This window comes from Tigriopus californicus, chromosome 1, assembly GCF_007210705.1.
Source record: "Tigriopus californicus strain San Diego chromosome 1, Tcal_SD_v2.1, whole genome shotgun sequence".
Taxonomy (NCBI): Eukaryota; Metazoa; Arthropoda; class Copepoda; order Harpacticoida; family Harpacticidae; genus Tigriopus; species Tigriopus californicus.
The window spans coordinates 6,850,946-6,869,305 of record NC_081440.1 but is presented as its reverse complement, the minus strand read 5'-3'; the positions used below and the strand labels follow the sequence as shown (position 1 = coordinate 6,869,305).

The window sequence follows — 18,360 nt, the reverse complement described above, 5'->3', positions numbered from 1 at the left end:
GCTTGCAGATTTTCATACTTCAAGCCTCTCCGTCCAGTTCACAAGGTGCTTCAAAAAGAAACGGAGCAAAAAAGCTATGTACATATTATTGATATGATTTAGGCTCACAGCACGTCTATCAAGCTCGAAAAGATGCGACATGGTTCAGCAATCGATCTGTGCACTACACAGAGAACTTTTATCCACAAGCTTTTTCGTGTCATGAACGCTCTTCTTTTTGTAAGAAAGTCCCTTGACGTGATAGCACTCCGCGTCATCAAGATGTGATTTTATTAAGATGTCAAGTCAGATATTTGCCCAATCTTTTATTGTTCATAATATTTGAAGTCCTTATTTGTTTCCTTCTCAACTTGCTTTTACTTTTTTGGAGACTTTTTCATTTACTTCCGTGCAACATGATCAAATGAATAATTTAACCTCAGCCAGAACTTTTTAGTAATTATACCAAAATCCACTCCGTTTTTTTTAATCAGAAAAGTCAACAAAAAGAGCTACAGTTGAGTTGATCATATGGGCTTGCAAACCCCCAAAAATACACAACCAAAATCATTTAATGAACAAAAGCGCCTTAAGCAGTGGGACTAGGATGCAGAAGTGAATCAATTGTATACTATCACATCCCTATCAATTGAAAATTGACTTACTGTCAAACATTGCAAGGATTTTTTTTAAATTCTTGTTTATAAAATGTAGAGCCTCAATGGATAGCCTAGTAAATGCATTTGTGTGCCTGGCATTTCGCAATAAAAAGAAGCGCAACAGGGGGCTAAAAAGACATTTTTCCATTTTTGTAAACTTGTTTTGGGATCTTTATGCCTTTTTGTCGTAAGGATAGGTGCAAATATGGATTGATTGGAAATAACTTTCAGATTCAAGGCCAACTTAAGCGAATGCAGAACAATTTTTCACAAATGCTTGACAAACTGACAAAAATTCAGAATTCCAGAAAAAGTCCCAAATCTGTATCAACTTTCACTGGTTGGCATGCAATATTTCTATCTGAGACGCCCACAAATCATCTAGGGCTAAAATCGACTATTCACATTGGCACATTCATTATGCGAGCTCAGACGACCCATATTTTGAATGTATCGACCAATTGGACGTGTTGGTTAAGACCAATCTCACACGGACATGGATTCTAAGGAATTTGCAAGCAGGAACGCTCTATTTCGGCAATCTAGGTCACGTCTATGATCTAGAATTCTTCTCCAAGATTCGAAATTCCGACGGAGTAACGAAGCTTTCCGTGGGGTTAAGCTTAACCCGTGAACCCATCTTGTTTCCTCGAATGAACCCATTCAATCTGGATGATCTGACCCCTCATCGAGCCTTCAGAATGGATCTATCTCGCGTTGCCATTCCCGTGGCCGAGGCTCACCGAATACCATCATCAAGCCAGACTTGGATGACATTGCAAAAGTCCATTCCAGCTGTGAATGAAGTCAATGCCACGTTGGCTTGGATGATTGACTCGGAATTCCTGGCAGGGGCCAATGTGGCCAATAGTCATTCAGAGATGGAACGTGACTCAAATTTGGGAGCGCTGACGGAAGAAATCAGGGAACTTTTCATGACCTGGTGGTGGGCGGGTGACTTGTGCCCAGAAAGATCCTTGGACGTGTGTCAGTCGAGTTCTTGCTCAACCATCGACAATCGGGAACATTCCTGGACACTCAGATGCTGAGACTGGACATACATTCAAAAGAGATCCTACGCACACAATTAGCTATTTTAGGGATAATGCTTTCGCCACAACGGCCTTGCTACTTATTGAAGCCATTGGCCAAAGTGGTTATTTCAGAATGTAACACAGAATGTAACATTCGCTTGTCGTTTCGTTTGATTTATCATTATACATTTGTTGTTTGAGGACATTCATCAATAAACGATTTGATAGACGAGCCAGATGATTATTTTCCGAAGAACGGTCGAACTTCGATTTAACGATATTGTCCGTCAGCGGAGAACATATCGTTAAATCGAGACTACCTTTGAAGTAAATACAGTATTTGATTTTGGTAAGCTGCAAAATCTATCGTTAAATTGAAGTTCGACCCTTAAAAAAGATTGAACTCTAAAAAAAAAAGATTTTTTTGGAAATCCGATCATCGATCGACGAAGAAAAGGTCGGTGTTACTTATCTGCACCCGCCTGTTGTGAGAATTTTTCCGGTTTCAACAATGTTTCTTCCATTTCAAGCGGATTCTATACTTTCCAGCGGTTATCAAGGTAAAATATTGATCCCTTACCTGAATAGTGACATCGCAGAGTTTGCCCAATCTTCGAATATCGGCCATCACGGGAAAGGCGTTACTCGAGAGATCTTTTTGAGCGAACACAAAGCAATCATCGTGATCATCCGACGAAAACTGGAGGTCAGGAAACCCAAAACTTAATCCCAAGGACGTAGGCGTGGCTACAGGGGTGAAAGCGGGGGCCGGGGCGGTACCGAACCCACCCGCGTCATTGCACTTGGAGACTGAGAGTAAAGCGGGCGAAGACACGGACGATGAGGTCGAAAGACTGGATGAGGAGCCTAAGGCCGCCGAAAGGGACCAAGACGAGGGCGAGGATGTGGCAGCCGTCACACAGGTGCTCAAAGATAATAGGGACATGTTGGACAAGTTGGAAGTCATGGGCGTGGTGGGGTCGTCACTTTCGTCTTCCATGGTGGGCAGGGCCGAGGCTGAGGAGGTAGGATGCCGCATGGTCAGCGAGCAATTGTGAAGCTGTACCCACACCAATGCAGAGATGAAGTGAAATTTGGAAAAAATGAGTTCAAGGTTTGGCCTCCATAAGACGTAGGGCCTAATATGACACGCGTGGAAACTACTCGTTGCCTCGACTAAATTAGGCAGAGTTTTTGAAATACATACAATAAAAGAATTTTCCAATATACAATACGTTGGATTTAATGAAGAAGTAAGATGATGAAGTCATGAAGCTGAATTAAAAAGGAGGAAAACGCGTTCCTCAGCAGTACGGAAGCTCTACATTGTTTCAACTTCTGTGATGGCGATGTTGCTATGTTTTTTTTCATTCTACGATCAGCATTGTCAGGAAGTTTAGAAAGTGTGAATCAATAGCTTCATATGGTCATCAATATTTTCTATAAAGTATACGNTGCCTCGACTAAATTAGGCAGAGTTTTTGAAATACATACAATAAAAGAATTTTCCAATATACAATACGTTGGATTTAATGAAGAAGTAAGATGATCAAGTCATGAAGCTTAATTAAAAAGAGGAAAACGCGTTCCTCAGCAGTACGGAAGCTCTACATTGTTTCAGCTTCTGTGATGGCGATGTTGCTATGTTTTTTTTCATTCTTCGATCAGCATTATCAGGAAGTTTAGAAAGTGTGAATCAATAGCTTTGTATGGTCATCAATATTTTCTATAAAGTATACGAAGTGATGACTCTAATTGTTGAAAAAGAGTGATTTTTCAACAATTTCTGTTATTCGATGAACCCACGATTGTTGAAAATTACATGTTGCCCCACATTGCATCATTATTACTTCTGAGCCCAATGATTTCAATATCTTGAAGTGTGACCTGTGAATGACCTCAGGAAAATGCCCCGTTCATATATAGTTCGACCAACTTACACCACGGACAGCCTTCATTTTCAGGTGCATGCCACATTCCACTCCCACGATATGCATCCATTTCTTCATAGAAGTTCATGTGTACACATTTCAAATTACCATTGATGTGATCCATTGCCCCTCCCCATCAGGTGACCCATTTCATATTTTTTTAACTTCAAAAACTGTTTGCAAACACGAACTAAAAAAAAAAAACACCTTTCAAATTCGATAGAAATGGTTAACCATCGGTAGTCGTAGGCAGATTCATTCATAAGTTCAAATTCCACCCCACTGGCCGCTTTCCTCTATATCTATCTCGTCACCCTGCCAATGGGTATTTGTGTTGTCCTCTTCGCAGCATCAACAAGGCACACGGCATTGAATCCAACGTGAGCGACAAGAGAAGAGTGCGAAGTGGATCGACCAGATCAATTCAGGCGCTGATTCGCAAATCTCCGTATATCGCCTGCATCCGAGTTGCATCGCCCAGGATATCCATCATGACCGATACGGAAGTGGCCCAGGCCGAGAAGCCCGCCGTCAAGAACGGAGGACAGGAGAACGTGGACCCGGAATCGACCGCCGCAGACGAAGGGGTGGTCGTGACACCCGAATTGGAGAATAAAATCATTCGACAAGTTGAGCATTACTTTGGGGACTTTAATTTGCCCCGGGACAAGTTCCTGCTCGAGCTAACCAAAGAAAATGAAGGATGGTAAGGGAAATGGGAAGACGGGGGATCAAGCAGAAGTTGAAGGTCCGAGGGATTAATAGGGGTTTGGCATTGCAGGATTCCCATGGAGACCATGTTGAAATTCAAGCGCCTAAACCAGATGTCATCGGATGCTTTGGTGGTGCTGAAAGCCGTGCAAAAGTCCACCCACGGCCTCATGGAGGTGGATATCGAAAAGCAATCGCTCCGCCGCCTTCCGGAAAAAACCGTACCCGAGTATGACGACGAACGCAAGAAGATCTTGGCCGAGTCCACGGTCTATGTTAAAGGGTTTGACAAGGAAAACACGCAGTTGGAGGAACTCATCGAGCATTTTGAGCAATATGAGAACGTGCTCAATGTGAGCATGCGCAACTACTACGACAAGAAAACCGAAGTTCGTGGATTCAAAGGTTCCTTATTCGTCACGTTCAATGACAAGGCCAGCGCCGAAAAGTACTATAATCTCAAGAACCTTAAATACAAGGATGCCGAGCTCGAAGTTAAATGGCAAAGCGATTACTTTGCCGACAAGAACAAGGAAAGCGAAAACAAAGTCAAGAAAGCCAAGGCCGAAAAACAGAAGCTGAAAGATGCCAAAAAGGCGGCTGAGGATGAGGACAAAAAAAAGGCCGTGGAAGCTGAGGAGTTACCCAAAGGCGCTGTCCTGGTCATCAGCAAACTCTCCAACGAAACCATGCGTGAAGACATCAAGAGCCAACTAGAAAAAGATTGCCAGAGCGACCCCAACGACATTGCCTTCGTGTATTTTCAAAAAGGCGAAACCGAGGCCAAGCTTCGGTTCCGCGAGGCCAATAAAGCAGTGGAACTGAAGAAGAAGATTGATGACCTCGGGAAGCTGACCATCCAAGACACGGAAGTGGAGGTTCGTGTGCTGGAGGGTGAGGAAGAGGAAGAGTTCCTCAAGAAGTGCGTTCAAGACATGATCGAAAACAAGATGAGTCGCAAGGGTCACAAGAGGAAGCACGGAGGCCGAGGCGGTTTCGGTGGAGGCCGTGGTGGTGGACGGGGGGGAAAGCGTTCGCGCCATTAGGTAAATGAGCCATGAACAACCAATCTTGTGTATAAGATATATTATTCTTATGAAATTTCTCGCGTTATGATAACTGTTCACTATGAAACGTCTTAATACTATGCTGTTCAATAAATAAGTGAATTATCAACGAAAAATAAGGTTTAATTTTTCTTTCATGGTAAAGTGTTGTTGGTTGGCAGATGGATGTGCCTCGATCTAGAGTAGCACATAAAAAGAGAACTAGAATGCCTCAAAATAGGTGCTACATATTATAAATTATTATTTTATGACCCGTTCCGTTTGTTTCCCGATTGATCTGGAGGAGATAGTTTCATAGCCTGCCTCTCCTGTTCTTGATCACGGGGCGAAGGTGTTTCAAACAGTTCCTTTATGTGATCTTCGGGTTCATTCTCTGTCATGTCCTTGGCAATATCTGGATTGGCCCGACTCACAGTTTGCGCTTCATTGGTTTTGGATTCGCCGTCATCAGGTTTGCTTTTGTCCGCCGAAACAGACTTCCCACGCGATTCTGCCTCGGAACTTGAGGCCTCCTCATCAGATGGAGTACTACCCAGGACTTCTTCGATGTTGGCTTCGATTTCCAGCATATCTTCTTTCTCCAACATGTCCAAGATCTTCTTGATCTGTTTCGAATTCAATTGGATTTGTTCTGTGCCCAGGAGCTCGATCACTTTGAGCACGTGGTCCACTTTTATCATACCATCTGAATCATCATCCATTTTACTCAAAACCTGGGGATTACAAAAAACACATAAAAAAACAATGAAATAATTAGCCCCAACAAAGGAAAAGAAAACATCACATCTTACCATGGCGATCTTCTCAACCTTGGTCGAATCAGTAGTGGCCTTGAGTTTCTGAACAGCGTCGATGAGTTCTTGGATGGTGACTAGGCTATCGTCTTTGCCTTCATTGTCCTGCCTCTGTTTGCCTTTGCTCTGAACTTGGTCTTTGAATTGCTCTTTGGCCTCATCTATGGTGATAGCCTGCTCTTTTTGGGCGTTCTTCTCCATCTCGAGGTTGTCCACCAAACGGTCCACGTTGCTCAGGATTTTGTTCACTCGAGAGAACAAGCGCTTGGCACCTTTGCTCTCCTGAAGGTCGAAGCGATTCGCCTCGGCCTTGATGAATTTGAGCTCCTCAATGTCCTCCTCGTAGTCTTGGAGCTCCTTCTTGAGATTGCCCACCATTTCCGCTTCGTCAGAGACCTTGCCCAAGCTTTCAATGGCCGTCTTCAGGTCACTCAAATCTTCAGAGGAAATCTCATCTTTTTCGGACTCGGGGGATTGCTTGACTTTCTCGAGGGAATCTTCGACTTGCTCCATTAACTTTCCATCTTCGTCTTCCTTTTTAGGATCGTTTTGCATGGCAATCTTCGCATCTCGCACTAATCGTTGGAAAGATGGCTCTTCCAAGACAGACTCCGGAATTTTCGTACTGTCCACGGATTTGGCAGCCGATTTCAGAATAGCATTCTTGGCCTCGGCCACTTTCTCCTTCATCATTTCCTCGACCATTTTCACATCTTTATGAGGATCTTCTTGAACACGTTCCACCTTGGGAGAATCCTCTTCTTCTTCCTTGTTCTTTTCATCGGCGGTTTTCTTATCATCTGCCGTTTTCTTTTCATAGGCTGTTTTCTTTTCTTGTTCTTTCTTGGTCTCCTCCTTGATCAACCGTTGCCTCTTCTCTTCAGCCGCTTCCTCTTCGATTTTTCTTTGTTCCTCTTTGATGATCTTCAAACGTTCCACGTTCCTAACCTTGCCCTCACTTTCACCAATGGCAGCCGATGTGACCGTGGCCGCAGATTCGGGCAGCGCAGAAATAGAGGCGGCGATCTTGGCCGTGCTATCCGAGTCCTCGGGCAAGAACAGCGTTCGCGATAATAGAAGCAGGGATGGGGGCACATTATTGTTGAGCGACAAATCCAGCCATTGCTCCAACTGACGTCTCAGTTGCTTTTCGGACAACCCATAGGCCCGCATTCCACGTTCTCTGCACGCATTCTGAAGTTCACGAACATCCATGTCATCCACGCCCTCCCTTTTGATGACCCGGTCGTCTGTCTTCAATTGACGAAGCTTCATTTCAAGTTGAAGCCGAAGAAAGTTATTCGTCCCCATGGGAGTGAGTTCTAGTAAACGGCATAAGGCCACCAATTGGGTACGAGTCATGTTGTCGAGGGTGATTTCGTCCTCGAACAACTTGGAGAACTTGAGAATATCCTCGTTCTTGATCACTAAGCCTTGGGTCTTGACATTTTGGTAGAATTCAGTGAAGTCCCTGGCCGATTGGGACGAGCGATCATTCTTGCTTGTGGGCGCCATCTCGTCCAAGGTCTCTTGAAGGAAGCGAGCGTACTCAAGTTTGGCCTTCAAGGTCCGCCTCATCTTGACATCGCGATCAGAGGATGTGGTGAAAGTGGACGGAAGCATTCCCGGGAACAGCTTCAAAGCCACGGGCAGGAGCAGTTCCATAAAGGGCACCAGGATGAACACCGAGAACGGCAAAAGACGAAAGAGATCGCTCACCGTGCGGACCAGCTGCTTCTTTTCCCGCCGAGTGAGCGTGTTGCCTTGGAGGACCTTCCAGATAATCTGGCTCGACACTTTCACGTCCAGGAAGAGTAACTTGAATCCGCTATAGTAGTGCTTGACCTCGTCTACGATGCGGACCCACAAGGACTTCTTGGGCGTGTCTTTCTTCTCCAAGGCTTTGGAAGCGTTCTCGTCCTTTTCAGCCTTAGCAATCAGATACTCGACCTTTTTCTCTAAATCCTGGACCGAGGACAATTGAGACAGTTGATCCACTTGTTTCTGTCGAAGTCTTTGCACGGTGACCTCGATCTTAGAGGACGGTTTGGCATCCTTGGACGAAGATGACTTGCTCTCCTTCGTCGACGAAGGCGGTGTGGAAGAGGGCGGGCTTGAAGAACTAGATGATGATGATGATGATGACGATGATGACGAAGAAGACATGGAACGCGTTTGCAAGTGCATGCCGGAAAATTGCGATCCCAGGCTAACCTGGAGACAGGCCAAAATGGGTCGGCCATCACAGTCATCCCCCTGGGATGGAAATGAGCACAGAACGTATTGATTCGAATTGGACACCTTCTCAGGTGCCAAGGACGAGACCGAGGTCAATCCATCTCGAGGCCATCGGGTGCTGAACGTGCTGAAGGCGTGGCCGGGGCCCACAGCGAGCGGAATAGTCTGCCAGGGGGATGAACACGCAGGTCGGATCAAGGAGCGCGAGGAAGGGATGGCCAGCCAGGGCTGGCGGGGCCGCATCAGACCCGACAACCACGGCGAACACACTCGGCCTCCTCGTTGGCCACCGCGAATCATGGTTCCAACCCAGGATGACCTTACCGGCCTGGGGCGGCTGTGTCACGCCCCCGAGTGGATGACCGGGCCCTTGGACAACGTATGTTCACGTGTCCAACCCGCGAAGTCACGTGCCCCCAATGGGATTCGGTCCCAAATCGAGCTTTGTTTTCGATCTTTCTGAGGCTTGGCTGCTGCTTCGATCCTAGAAAGTTCGTTTTCCCGTCGCTTTGTCCTTTCTTTCTCTTTTTTCTTTCCTTTCGTCAGGAAGGATATCTCGTTTTGTTTAGATTGGAGATCGAAAGGAAGGACCAGATCAATAGGGGTGCCCAAATTTCATGTGGTAAAGCCAAATGAGTCAAAAGTTTCTAGCCTTTCTTATGAACCAAGGATTAGTATATGGGCCAAGGATAAATCCCTAGCCAGAACTGGGGAGCATGGATATGATAGGATGCTTCGCCACGCCCTTTGTCTACCATTGAATGGGACCCAATTGGTATTTGGATTTGGATCATTCGAGTTAATCGGGACCGTCACACAGAGGGCGATGAAAAGCCAGAGGACGTGACTCGGATTGGAGTTCAGCGACATCTATATTAGAGGGTGGAAAATGGGTAGAACTATGCATGAGAGGAAATAATAATCCTCGCTCATACAGTCCTGACTAATAAATAATGTAGGTCATAATCATCATAGTCGCTGGGTTCCTAAGGCCATACGAAACATTGGATAAAAAAATTGAGAACCACGAACCGGAATCGGTATTCTACTGGAGACGGCTTCAGCCAATCGATGCAACATTCAGTAATATAATTGCAATGAGTGAATTTCAAGGCTTTTGTTTGCCAATCAAAAATGTCAGTCAGTTATCTAAGGTGAAATCAAGCAACGGTGCACTTTACATTTATACTTAGTAACATTGAATTTGATTGCATGGTCACTACTATACTACTCATTTTGGATCAAGTTTGTTTTAACGTCGAATCTACGAAGACAGCATTCCGGACCTATCCCCATGGAAATCTCGAGCTCTTTTTAGCTTGAAGGTGATAGGCCCCAATCCAAATGACTTCTTCATGATCGGGGCTTGGGGAGGTGAGCACTTGTGGATTGCCTCCATCTTGGCCCTCCTGACGTCTCAAGATTGATTTCAACCGGACTTTGCTCAGGCTATCTGAGAAGGAGCACATTCTGATGAAACTCTCCAATGTATGATAACAGGAATGATCAAGCGGTATAGTATTCTTCTGTTTGACCACTACATCTACAGGAACAACGCCCTCCTAATAAGAAGGTAGGAACGAACTCTAACAAGGAAGGCTCAAAATTTGGAAATGAAAGCAATTTGAGAATGAATTACATCAACATGATAAAAATCCGAACAATGACCACCAATATGATGGATTTTCATTTTGTGTCGACATCTAAAAGGAGTCCACCTTAAGTTTCGAGTTTCCAATTTGCTTGGTCTTCCCCTTCTTGGAAGGTTCACACCCGTTCACACACAAACTTGTATCTCAAGTATGTGGCCAGGAATGCTTGAATGAAGTCACTAGAGCGTGTATCATCTTACTTATTAAAACATTGATTCACCCGAAACGAGACTTACACCACTAATGGCTTACAATGATCCATTTTTTTCCACAAGTCAGTACTAGGAAATTGGAAGAACTATGGCAATCCCACCACCTCTACGTACACACCATTCTGGCAAAATTATCTTTGATTGGGAGTTCTTTGAATGGCAGTCCATTCTTTGGAGGTTCTCGCAAAACCAACCAAGTCCGTTCGGTGGTATTCTAGGGGTTCGACCGTGCCACCGTCAAGCAATAGCATAGCTTGGCCAAATATAATACCGCAACACACCATGACTCCTCTGTCCATTGTCATCAAAACGCATAAACGAGCTCAAGTCTTTTAGCTTCCAAATGAATCACACAGGACGCAACAATTACGTACTTAGTACAAGCGCTACTGTCCAACATGAGCTCAAAAACGGTCTCAAACACTGATTCCCAATTGTTGAGCACGTCTTTGAAAGCATATAAATATGATACAATATCATGAATGTCCTTCAAAGGGACATCGAGTAATAATTGTCGCTTTATTGGCCAATAATGTAAGAAGTCAATCGGCGCAGTGTTCGATCAAAAATGACTGGCATGCGCTGTAGATCCTGATTCGAATTTGGTTGGTCCGAGTGTTTTTCGACTGATCAACGGAGATCCGATCAGGCCTCCGCCCAGTCTATAAAAGGCACGATGAAGATGCCTCCCATTTTAGTTCGTCTTGAAGTTTGAGGTGACTTGATCAGGATCTTCTTGGGCTCGACAGAACCTTCGAGCAGCTAGAAACCTGACTCAAACGGTGTATTATCAAAGTCTAAAGTGAACCCCTTTTCCAACTGATCATGTTTCTCTCGCACAAACTCTTCTGTCTGTTGGCGTTGTTGTTTCATTTTGGCCATATCCAATCCTCTCCAATTGCCAAGCCTTATGCATCTAATTTTGGTTACACCTTTGATCCTGTTTCTTCTTCCTTCTCCGCCCCTGCCGTGACTGCCAGCCAGTTCCACGCTCAAGATGAGTTTGGACAGTTCAATTACGGTTACTCGAACCCTTTGGGGTCCAAAGTCGAATCCAAAACTGCCGATGGGGTGGTGCGAGGGGCTTACTCGTACATTGATGCCAATGGGGAACTTCAAACAGTCCAATACATTTCTGATGTCTTGGGATTTCGGGCCTCTGGTACGAACATCCCCGTGGGCCCTGAGGTGTCTGTCGCCCCAGTTCCACAAGCTCAATCCATCGGGTACACTCAACAAACAGTTCAGGCAGTTCCAATCCAAGACTTGTTGAACGAGCGCCAATCCCAGGCTTCAGCCTCAGCTTCAGTCATGACCCCATCAGTGGCCTACAGCTACTTGCCCTATGCCACTAACTTCGGATACGAAGCTCAACCTTACCCGCAACAAGCGGAACAGCCGCAACAAGCGGAACAGCCGCACCAACCCGACCATCTTCCCCTTACATCTGCTGATCAGACCGTGATTGTCCCGGCGGAAGTCCCATATGTGACCCAGTCCAGATTCCACGCTCAAGATGAGTTCGGTCGGTATCACTTTGGCTATTCGGACCCCAATAGTGCTCGATCTGAGATCAAAAGCGTGGACGGAACGGTGACGGGCGTGTACAATTACGTAGATGACAGCGGCGAGGTTCAAACGGTCCATTACAGCGCTGGCAAAGATGGATTCCAGGCCGTGGGAACCAATATTCCTCAATCTCCACAAGTTGTGGTGGACACCCCCGAAGTGGCAGCGGCGAAATTGGAACATGCCAGACTTGTCAATGAAATTAGGGCCCGAGATGAGGAGGGCTTGAGGATTGATGAGGCCAATGCCCAATTTCGACAAAGTGCTGCTGAGCCATCACTTCCTATTCAACCCATTCTCGTGGAGGATCCCGTTTTAGCTGCCTTGCCTGAGGTCGAGGCTCCCCTCATAGAGTTGTCTGCTGCCAACAATGTTCTGGCTTCTTCCACTCCGGTTGCCTCGGTTGCCTCGGTTGGCCCGGTGGCCTCTGCTGCTAATGTTGTCGTTCCCGCCGTCGAGGCAGGAGGCTCGGGGGATCCAATTATTGACGAACTTGTTGCCTCCTCAGTCTCAAGTCAATTCCATGCCCAAGATGAGCAAGGCCAATACAGCTACGGTTACGCCAATAAAGACTCGTCAAAGGTTGAGCAAAAAACTGCGGACGGCGTGGTGAGAGGCGCTTACAAGTACATCGATGCCCACGGTGAGAATGCCTTCACGCATGGAGAAGCCACAGTTCGTGCGGCTTGTGGTTGGTGCATGAAAGTAATATTTTCGTTCAATTTTCAGGCGAGCTCCAAAGCGTGCAATACATCTCGGATGCTTTCGGCTTTCGCGTAGCGGGAACCAACATTCCGGTTTCCACTGACGGAGAGATCAATCCCGCTCAAGTGGCTGTGCCAAAAGCTTTGTCGCAAGGCACATCGATCATAACCCCTCAAATTTCCTACTCGTATCTCCCCTATGCCGTCAACTATGAATATCTCCTACCGAGCGGTGCTTCCAGCCTTGAAGGTGATGTTTTTTATGCTGATGATGAAGTTGCAGATCCAGTGGTGATTCCCTCCGCTCCTCAGCCTCAAATTGCGCCCTCCGTCTCATCGAGCCAATATCATGCTCAAGACGAGGCTGGAGGCTACAATTACGGTTACTCGAACGGGCAATCTTCCAAACAGGAAGCCAGGGGCCCTGATGGCGTTGTTCGTGGTGCTTATTCTTACATTGATGCCAATGGCAAGCTTCAAAGGGTCCAATACATTTCAGACGCTTTGGGATTCAGAGCGGCGGGAACCAATTTCCCCCAAACAGATGGCGAGTCGCCCATGATGGGGGCCAAGGTCAAATACTCGTACCTGCCATATGCTGTAAACCATGCCTACTATTTTTAGAATGTTTTTTTTCCAACCTTTTCATCTTTCCCCGTTTTGTACGTTTGACTCGATCTCTTTGAATGTGTTCACCAAGGCTGATAATGGTTGCATTTTGTAGTGCTTGCTCTCTTCAATCTTCTGAGATCGTGAGAAATAAAGCTTGTCTTTGAACCTAATTCAATTTCATGCATTTGATTTAGTATGTTGTCTTTTCGGTTAGTCTCTATACCTTGTTATAGCAACAAGAGGTAAGAATAGTCGATAACGCTTCTTCTCACCCAATAAGAATCTAAGAAATTTAAAGGCTCGTTTTCGAGGCTCTGTCCAGCATATGAGGGAAAGGAACGCTTTTCCAGCTTAACGAGTTTTATTTTACGTTTTTTGTACAATTTTTTTTTGTACAATCTGAAGACCTTGATAGGATTTCACATCTTGAACTATGGGGAGAAAAGTGCTATTCCACTTGGTGGCAACATAGGTATTTGCCGCCACTTTTCCGGGTGACGGCTAATGAGTGATGACCAAATCGATTTGGCATTTGGCTCACATGAAAGCAGCATGTTCAATTGTACGAAAATGATTTGCTGAGTTTAGAATTGAACTTTATGATTAGGTAACTTTCATAACTTGGAACAAGGAATTGCAGGAAACTATGACATTTTGTCTCATCACCCTGTTGGTTGATCAACAAAGATCTTCTGAAGCTGTGAATCAACGTCACGAAATCTTCTAAAAAGTAGATTTTGAGGCTAACATTTGCCCTCCTTATGCCCCGATCATAAGAGCATCTTTGTTCAAGATTACGGAGCTTTGTCCGTTTTTGTGTGTCGGGAACTAAAATTCGGTTTGCCAAGATATGAAATGACAATTCCCTCTTTGGAGCTTCAGGCAGATTCTCTACCTTTGAATGTGGGAACGGAGTTTATAAAGGCAGAATAACAAATCTACAATTGTGTGCCCTTTATAAAATTGTTTAACAATGTCTGATGAAAACTGCGAATATATTTCACTCTAGATTTTGAGACAGAGGTCTCCGAAGGTTATGCACGTAGAGCTTAGTAAGATTTCAACGTATTGAAACTTCAAACAATAGCAAACACAAAGTTGAGTGATTCTTAAAATGCATATTTTGTACGTTTTATATCCATATATTTTGACTTGTCAGTCACACATGAGCTCCAAAGTCAATTTGTCCTTCAGAAAGTGGCTTGTCGGGCCAATATGAATTCACTTGACTATGGCCTTTTTTGATTATTAAGCCCACAAACACATTTCATGAAATCAATTCTTACTGTCTTGATTCCAAGTGTTTGAGGATACTTACTGTATAATCTAATAAGAGAGCAATTGAATGATTGGAACCTATGTATGCTATGGTGCACGGGGTCAGCAGCACGCATATAAACACCTACCCCTGTAGCGCTCACGAGTAAAAATGTCTATGCAACTCGTTCACCTGAGGTTTACTCTTCAATAACTTTAAACTTCAATTCAACCTCTATATCTATGTAAGCCTTCATTTACGTTAAGTATTTTTTTTTTATCTTTATCCAGCCGTTACTATGCATAGTTGGTCAATTGAAACACAGCGAGTGACAAGGTCAAATCACCTACTATCATCATCTTTTGAGTGCACTTTGACCTCCTTCAAATCCTTAGGATGAAGCTGACATATTTTAAAGTCAGTCGTTGTCTTCACCATTGAAGTGTAACGTAAAGCTTGGAAAAGGATTGGTGTTGTCACAGACAAAATATCGTACTGCCACAAATAGGCATCATATTTCATATCTTCTTGCTTGGAATGAGTTTGTGAATGTGGTGCATTCCTTCCCCCAAAACACGAAGAAGCAGTGGTAGAAAAATAACTTTGAATTGGAAAAGCAAAAACGTGTGGGAAAACTGAGGTCCATTCCACCAAGTCTTGGTCTTCAGACACCCAAAATCACTCTTATTTATTTATCCGTTGGATACCCACGGAATTTCAAAAAACCACGTAACTAGTGGAAGCTTGAGATTTTCAAGAGGCCTTGTCAGAGAGTAGAATTACTCCTTCAACGCCAGAGTCAAGTTTACTTTGGCCTTGCTACGCTCGTAAGTCCTTTTCAGAGAGTGCATCATACAAGATACTACAGTCGTTTGGCTCGTACATTAGACAAGCTTGTCAGACTGGAAAGAAGTTAGCTTCTAGACCTAGCAAGTCCGAAGGAGAAAATTGGCAAATATTTTGATCAAACAACAGCTCAAACCACTACCATCCCAGCAATCTACGCCATGTTCAACTTGAGTGGGAAAACGGTTCTGATCACAGGCTCGGCGGGAGGTTTGGGCAAAGAATTTGCTCAAAGAATTTTGCAACAGGGCGCCAAAGTGTGCTTGACGGATATCAAGACTGAGCTGGGCCAAGCGACCGAGAAGGAATTCGTCAAGGCCTTTGGAGCCGACCGCGTCCATTTCGAGGTTTGCAATGTTACGAACGCGGATGACGTCCTCAAAGTTTGGCAAAATGCCTGCCAAAAGTTTGAGGTCGATCATCTTGACGTCTTGGTCAATAACGCCGGGGTGATGGGCGAAAAAGAGGGCTGGAAGTTGTGTTTGGACATTAATCTTCGTGGAGTCTTGAATGGATGCACTCTGGCCATGGAAAAGATGAGCCGCGCTAACGGAGGGCGAGGCGGGGTGATTGTCAATGTGGCTTCTATCTTGGGTCTTTTCAACGCACAACAACCCAAAGGCTGGGCCTACAACACATCGAAGAGCGCCGTCGTAACTTATTCGAGATGCGTGGGCACCGCAGAGACCGAGGCTCAGGACGGCATTCGTATCCTAACATTGTGCCCATCCGTGACCCAAACTCCCATCCTCGATGGATGCACCCAAGCAGAACTCGCCGAGATGAAAAAAAATGTGGGGGGATTCCTCCAAGCTGATCAGGTACGAACCTTCTTCAAATGCCTCAACCATTTAACTCGTTTTTGTTTGCTCGGCTAATTCGAAAGCAAAAACTGGCCTTCTTTTATGTTTAGGTTGGTAAGGCTTTCATGACTCTCCTGCAAACTGGACAAACTGGATCAGTCATGTCCGTGTGGAAAGATTGCCCACCCTATTACATTCCCGATACTGGAATGGGTTTATTCATTCTGTACACCACGTGTGCCATGGTTATGCGGTTTGTTCCCAAATCCGTGTTTGACCCCACCAATGGTCTGAAATTCTTCCCTCACATGACGTTTATTTTGGTTGCAATGCTAGTGGTATGGATCCTGGTCGCTAAATTTAGCATGTGGCTTTTGTTCTGAATGATATCGATTCCACAGACATGTGCAATTACTCGCTTCTTTTGTTTGCCAAACGGATAATATATCTTGAATATCAATGATTCTTTATTAATAGCCTCAATTGAAGTAAAACTCACAACATTAGTAGCATTTGATATCACATAGTTTTGTAGTCACTGAATGTAACTCCCTTCACTCTTCGTTTCAATCAGAAGGGCATGTAAGGATAAGTAATGAATTGATCAAACCTCCTGTCGTCAATATGGAATGTTTTAAAAAGCGCTCTACCTGGATAGAGTACTCTTTGAACTTTCATATCGATGGCTAGTGCTAGTGTGGGGTTTTATCCAACGTATTTAACTGGTTCGAATCAATTGGTCATTGATCATTGATCATACGGAATGGCGGGTGAAGAATCCAGGACCAGTTAGACCACTTTAGATCAGCCGACCGCACTCTTCCAGAGGATTTTCCAACTCATTGTCGGTGGGCGTCTTGGCACGGCGCTCAGGCGTCTTAGCCCGCCTTTCCGGGGTGGCTCCTCGGCGAGTTCGAGCCCCTTCCACGGGAATGACGACGCGATGCTCCTGTCTGCGGGCTGGAAATAAAGACGAGGAGCCTGACAAAGCTGCACTTGGTTTGGTGGCCGCTTTGGTGGGTCGGGTGGTGGATGTTTTCGTTGTTAGTGTTGAAGCTGATGTTGAAAATGATGATGACGTAGTTTTATTGGCCGAAGCCAGGAGACGGGAGACCGAAGCCGCATGCGAAGAACTGAGCTCAGATTTGGCATCGTGAAGAGTCTGAGGGTCATCTGAAGGAATTTGATTGGATTTGAAAGGCGTGAATGTCACTTCTTGGATGGTGGAAGACGTTTCAAGTGTCGTCGAGGGGGTCTTCTTTTGGGAGGTGGCATCATCGGTGGATGATGCGATACTGTGATCATGGTCGGGGCTGGTGACACTAATAGGCTTAGGATTGTCCTGATTCTTGTTAGGCGTGTTACTTTTCGAAGAAGCTGAGGCGGAGGAGGCCTTTCGAGTTCTCTTCTTGGAATGGCGTAACACGGAATTGCGATCAAAATGTTGTCTTCGGAAGTGGATGTCTTCATCTTTGAGATCCGGGGACATGCCACGTGTGGGTTGTTGGCCTTGGCTCGAATTAAAATCACTGTCAACCCCTTTTGGCGACACCTTCAAAGGCGATCCTTGAGCTTTGGCACTCTTGTTGCTCATCAATGACTGATTGGTGGGGGCGCCACCCTTTTTGCTCGGCACATTCGGGGGCTGTTGTTGCTGGATATTGTTTTTGTAATGCTGTTGACGTTTCCGATGGTAATTGGGAGGGCCATGAGGGGTGGACGGTTGGTAACTGTAATGCCTGGGATCTTTGGCACCCCTTCCATCTCTTGGGTGATCTGAACTGAATGCACAACCCATGGTGATAGTGGTTTCCCCAACTTATTACACCTGTTTCAAGGCGATGCCAGGAGGAGTACAGGAACTTTGAGGTCAACAATTCACGTCCCGCTTTTTCTCATCGAGAACCAGGGTGATTTTTCTTTCACTCGGCTAACTTGTAGCTCGGGCAAAGTGGGTTGGCATCAAATTTCAAAAGTTGTAGAATTGGCTGCAGCCGGCTTTCACGAGAGGGATTGATCTCATGGCATCAGGTTCCAAAGAAGAATCGATAAATACGCTTCTCACAGTCGTACCATTAAACAGCTGGCCAATTCCACAATATGGCACGAGTTCACTGGATGCAATCCAAAGTAGTAGCACTTCCGTTCCAACAAGCAAGGTATTATGGAAAGGCGTTTTCCCTCATCTGAACGTTTTTCACCGCACCCCTAGGACATGGTGGTAAAATGTCTAGCTAAAAGTCCAGCCCCTTTGGCGTAACGAGATAAGATATGGAGTTGAAGGCCCAATG

At 45.3% G+C, this 18,360-nt stretch overlaps 5 protein-coding genes across 5 annotated transcripts in view; 3 read left to right on the top strand and 2 right to left on the bottom strand.

Annotated features, from left to right (window-relative positions):
• LOC131890290 (kelch-like protein 18) overlaps positions 1-3,009 on the bottom strand; it is a gene marked incomplete in the record, with an annotated part of 14,620 nt that extends 11,611 nt beyond the window's left edge. The window contains 1 exon segment of the mRNA XM_059239615.1: positions 2,253-3,009. Within this exon segment, the coding sequence (XP_059095598.1) occupies positions 2,253-2,711 (459 nt within the window).
• A 935-nt stretch (positions 3,010-3,944) lies between these two features.
• On the top strand, positions 3,945-5,500 carry LOC131877774 (la protein homolog). The gene is made up of 2 exons (XM_059223560.1): positions 3,945-4,309; positions 4,385-5,500. The coding sequence occupies exons 1-2, from the start codon at positions 4,095-4,097 to the stop codon at positions 5,358-5,360; spliced, it is 1,191 nt and encodes a 396-aa protein (XP_059079543.1). The 5' UTR covers positions 3,945-4,094; the 3' UTR covers positions 5,361-5,500.
• Positions 5,386-8,960, bottom strand: LOC131877765 (mitochondrial proton/calcium exchanger protein-like). Its single transcript, XM_059223548.1, has 2 exons — positions 6,173-8,960; positions 5,386-6,094 (listed from the first exon to the last, which is right to left on the bottom strand). Exons 1-2 carry the CDS (start codon positions 8,711-8,713, stop codon positions 5,627-5,629), a joined length of 3,009 nt encoding a protein of 1,002 aa, XP_059079531.1. The 5' UTR covers positions 8,714-8,960; the 3' UTR covers positions 5,386-5,626.
• A 1,962-nt stretch (positions 8,961-10,922) lies between these two features.
• LOC131877751 (uncharacterized) lies at positions 10,923-13,332 on the top strand. Its single transcript, XM_059223521.1, has 2 exons — positions 10,923-12,489; positions 12,576-13,332. Exons 1-2 carry the CDS (start codon positions 11,103-11,105, stop codon positions 13,172-13,174), a joined length of 1,986 nt encoding a protein of 661 aa, XP_059079504.1. The 5' UTR covers positions 10,923-11,102; the 3' UTR covers positions 13,175-13,332.
• Positions 13,333-14,808: 1,476 nt separating this feature from the next.
• Positions 14,809-16,534, top strand: LOC131877759 (15-hydroxyprostaglandin dehydrogenase [NAD(+)]-like). The gene is made up of 2 exons (XM_059223535.1): positions 14,809-16,087; positions 16,180-16,534. Exons 1-2 carry the CDS (start codon positions 15,428-15,430, stop codon positions 16,450-16,452), a joined length of 933 nt encoding a protein of 310 aa, XP_059079518.1. The 5' UTR covers positions 14,809-15,427; the 3' UTR covers positions 16,453-16,534.
• Positions 16,535-18,360: the final 1,826 nt, after the last annotated feature.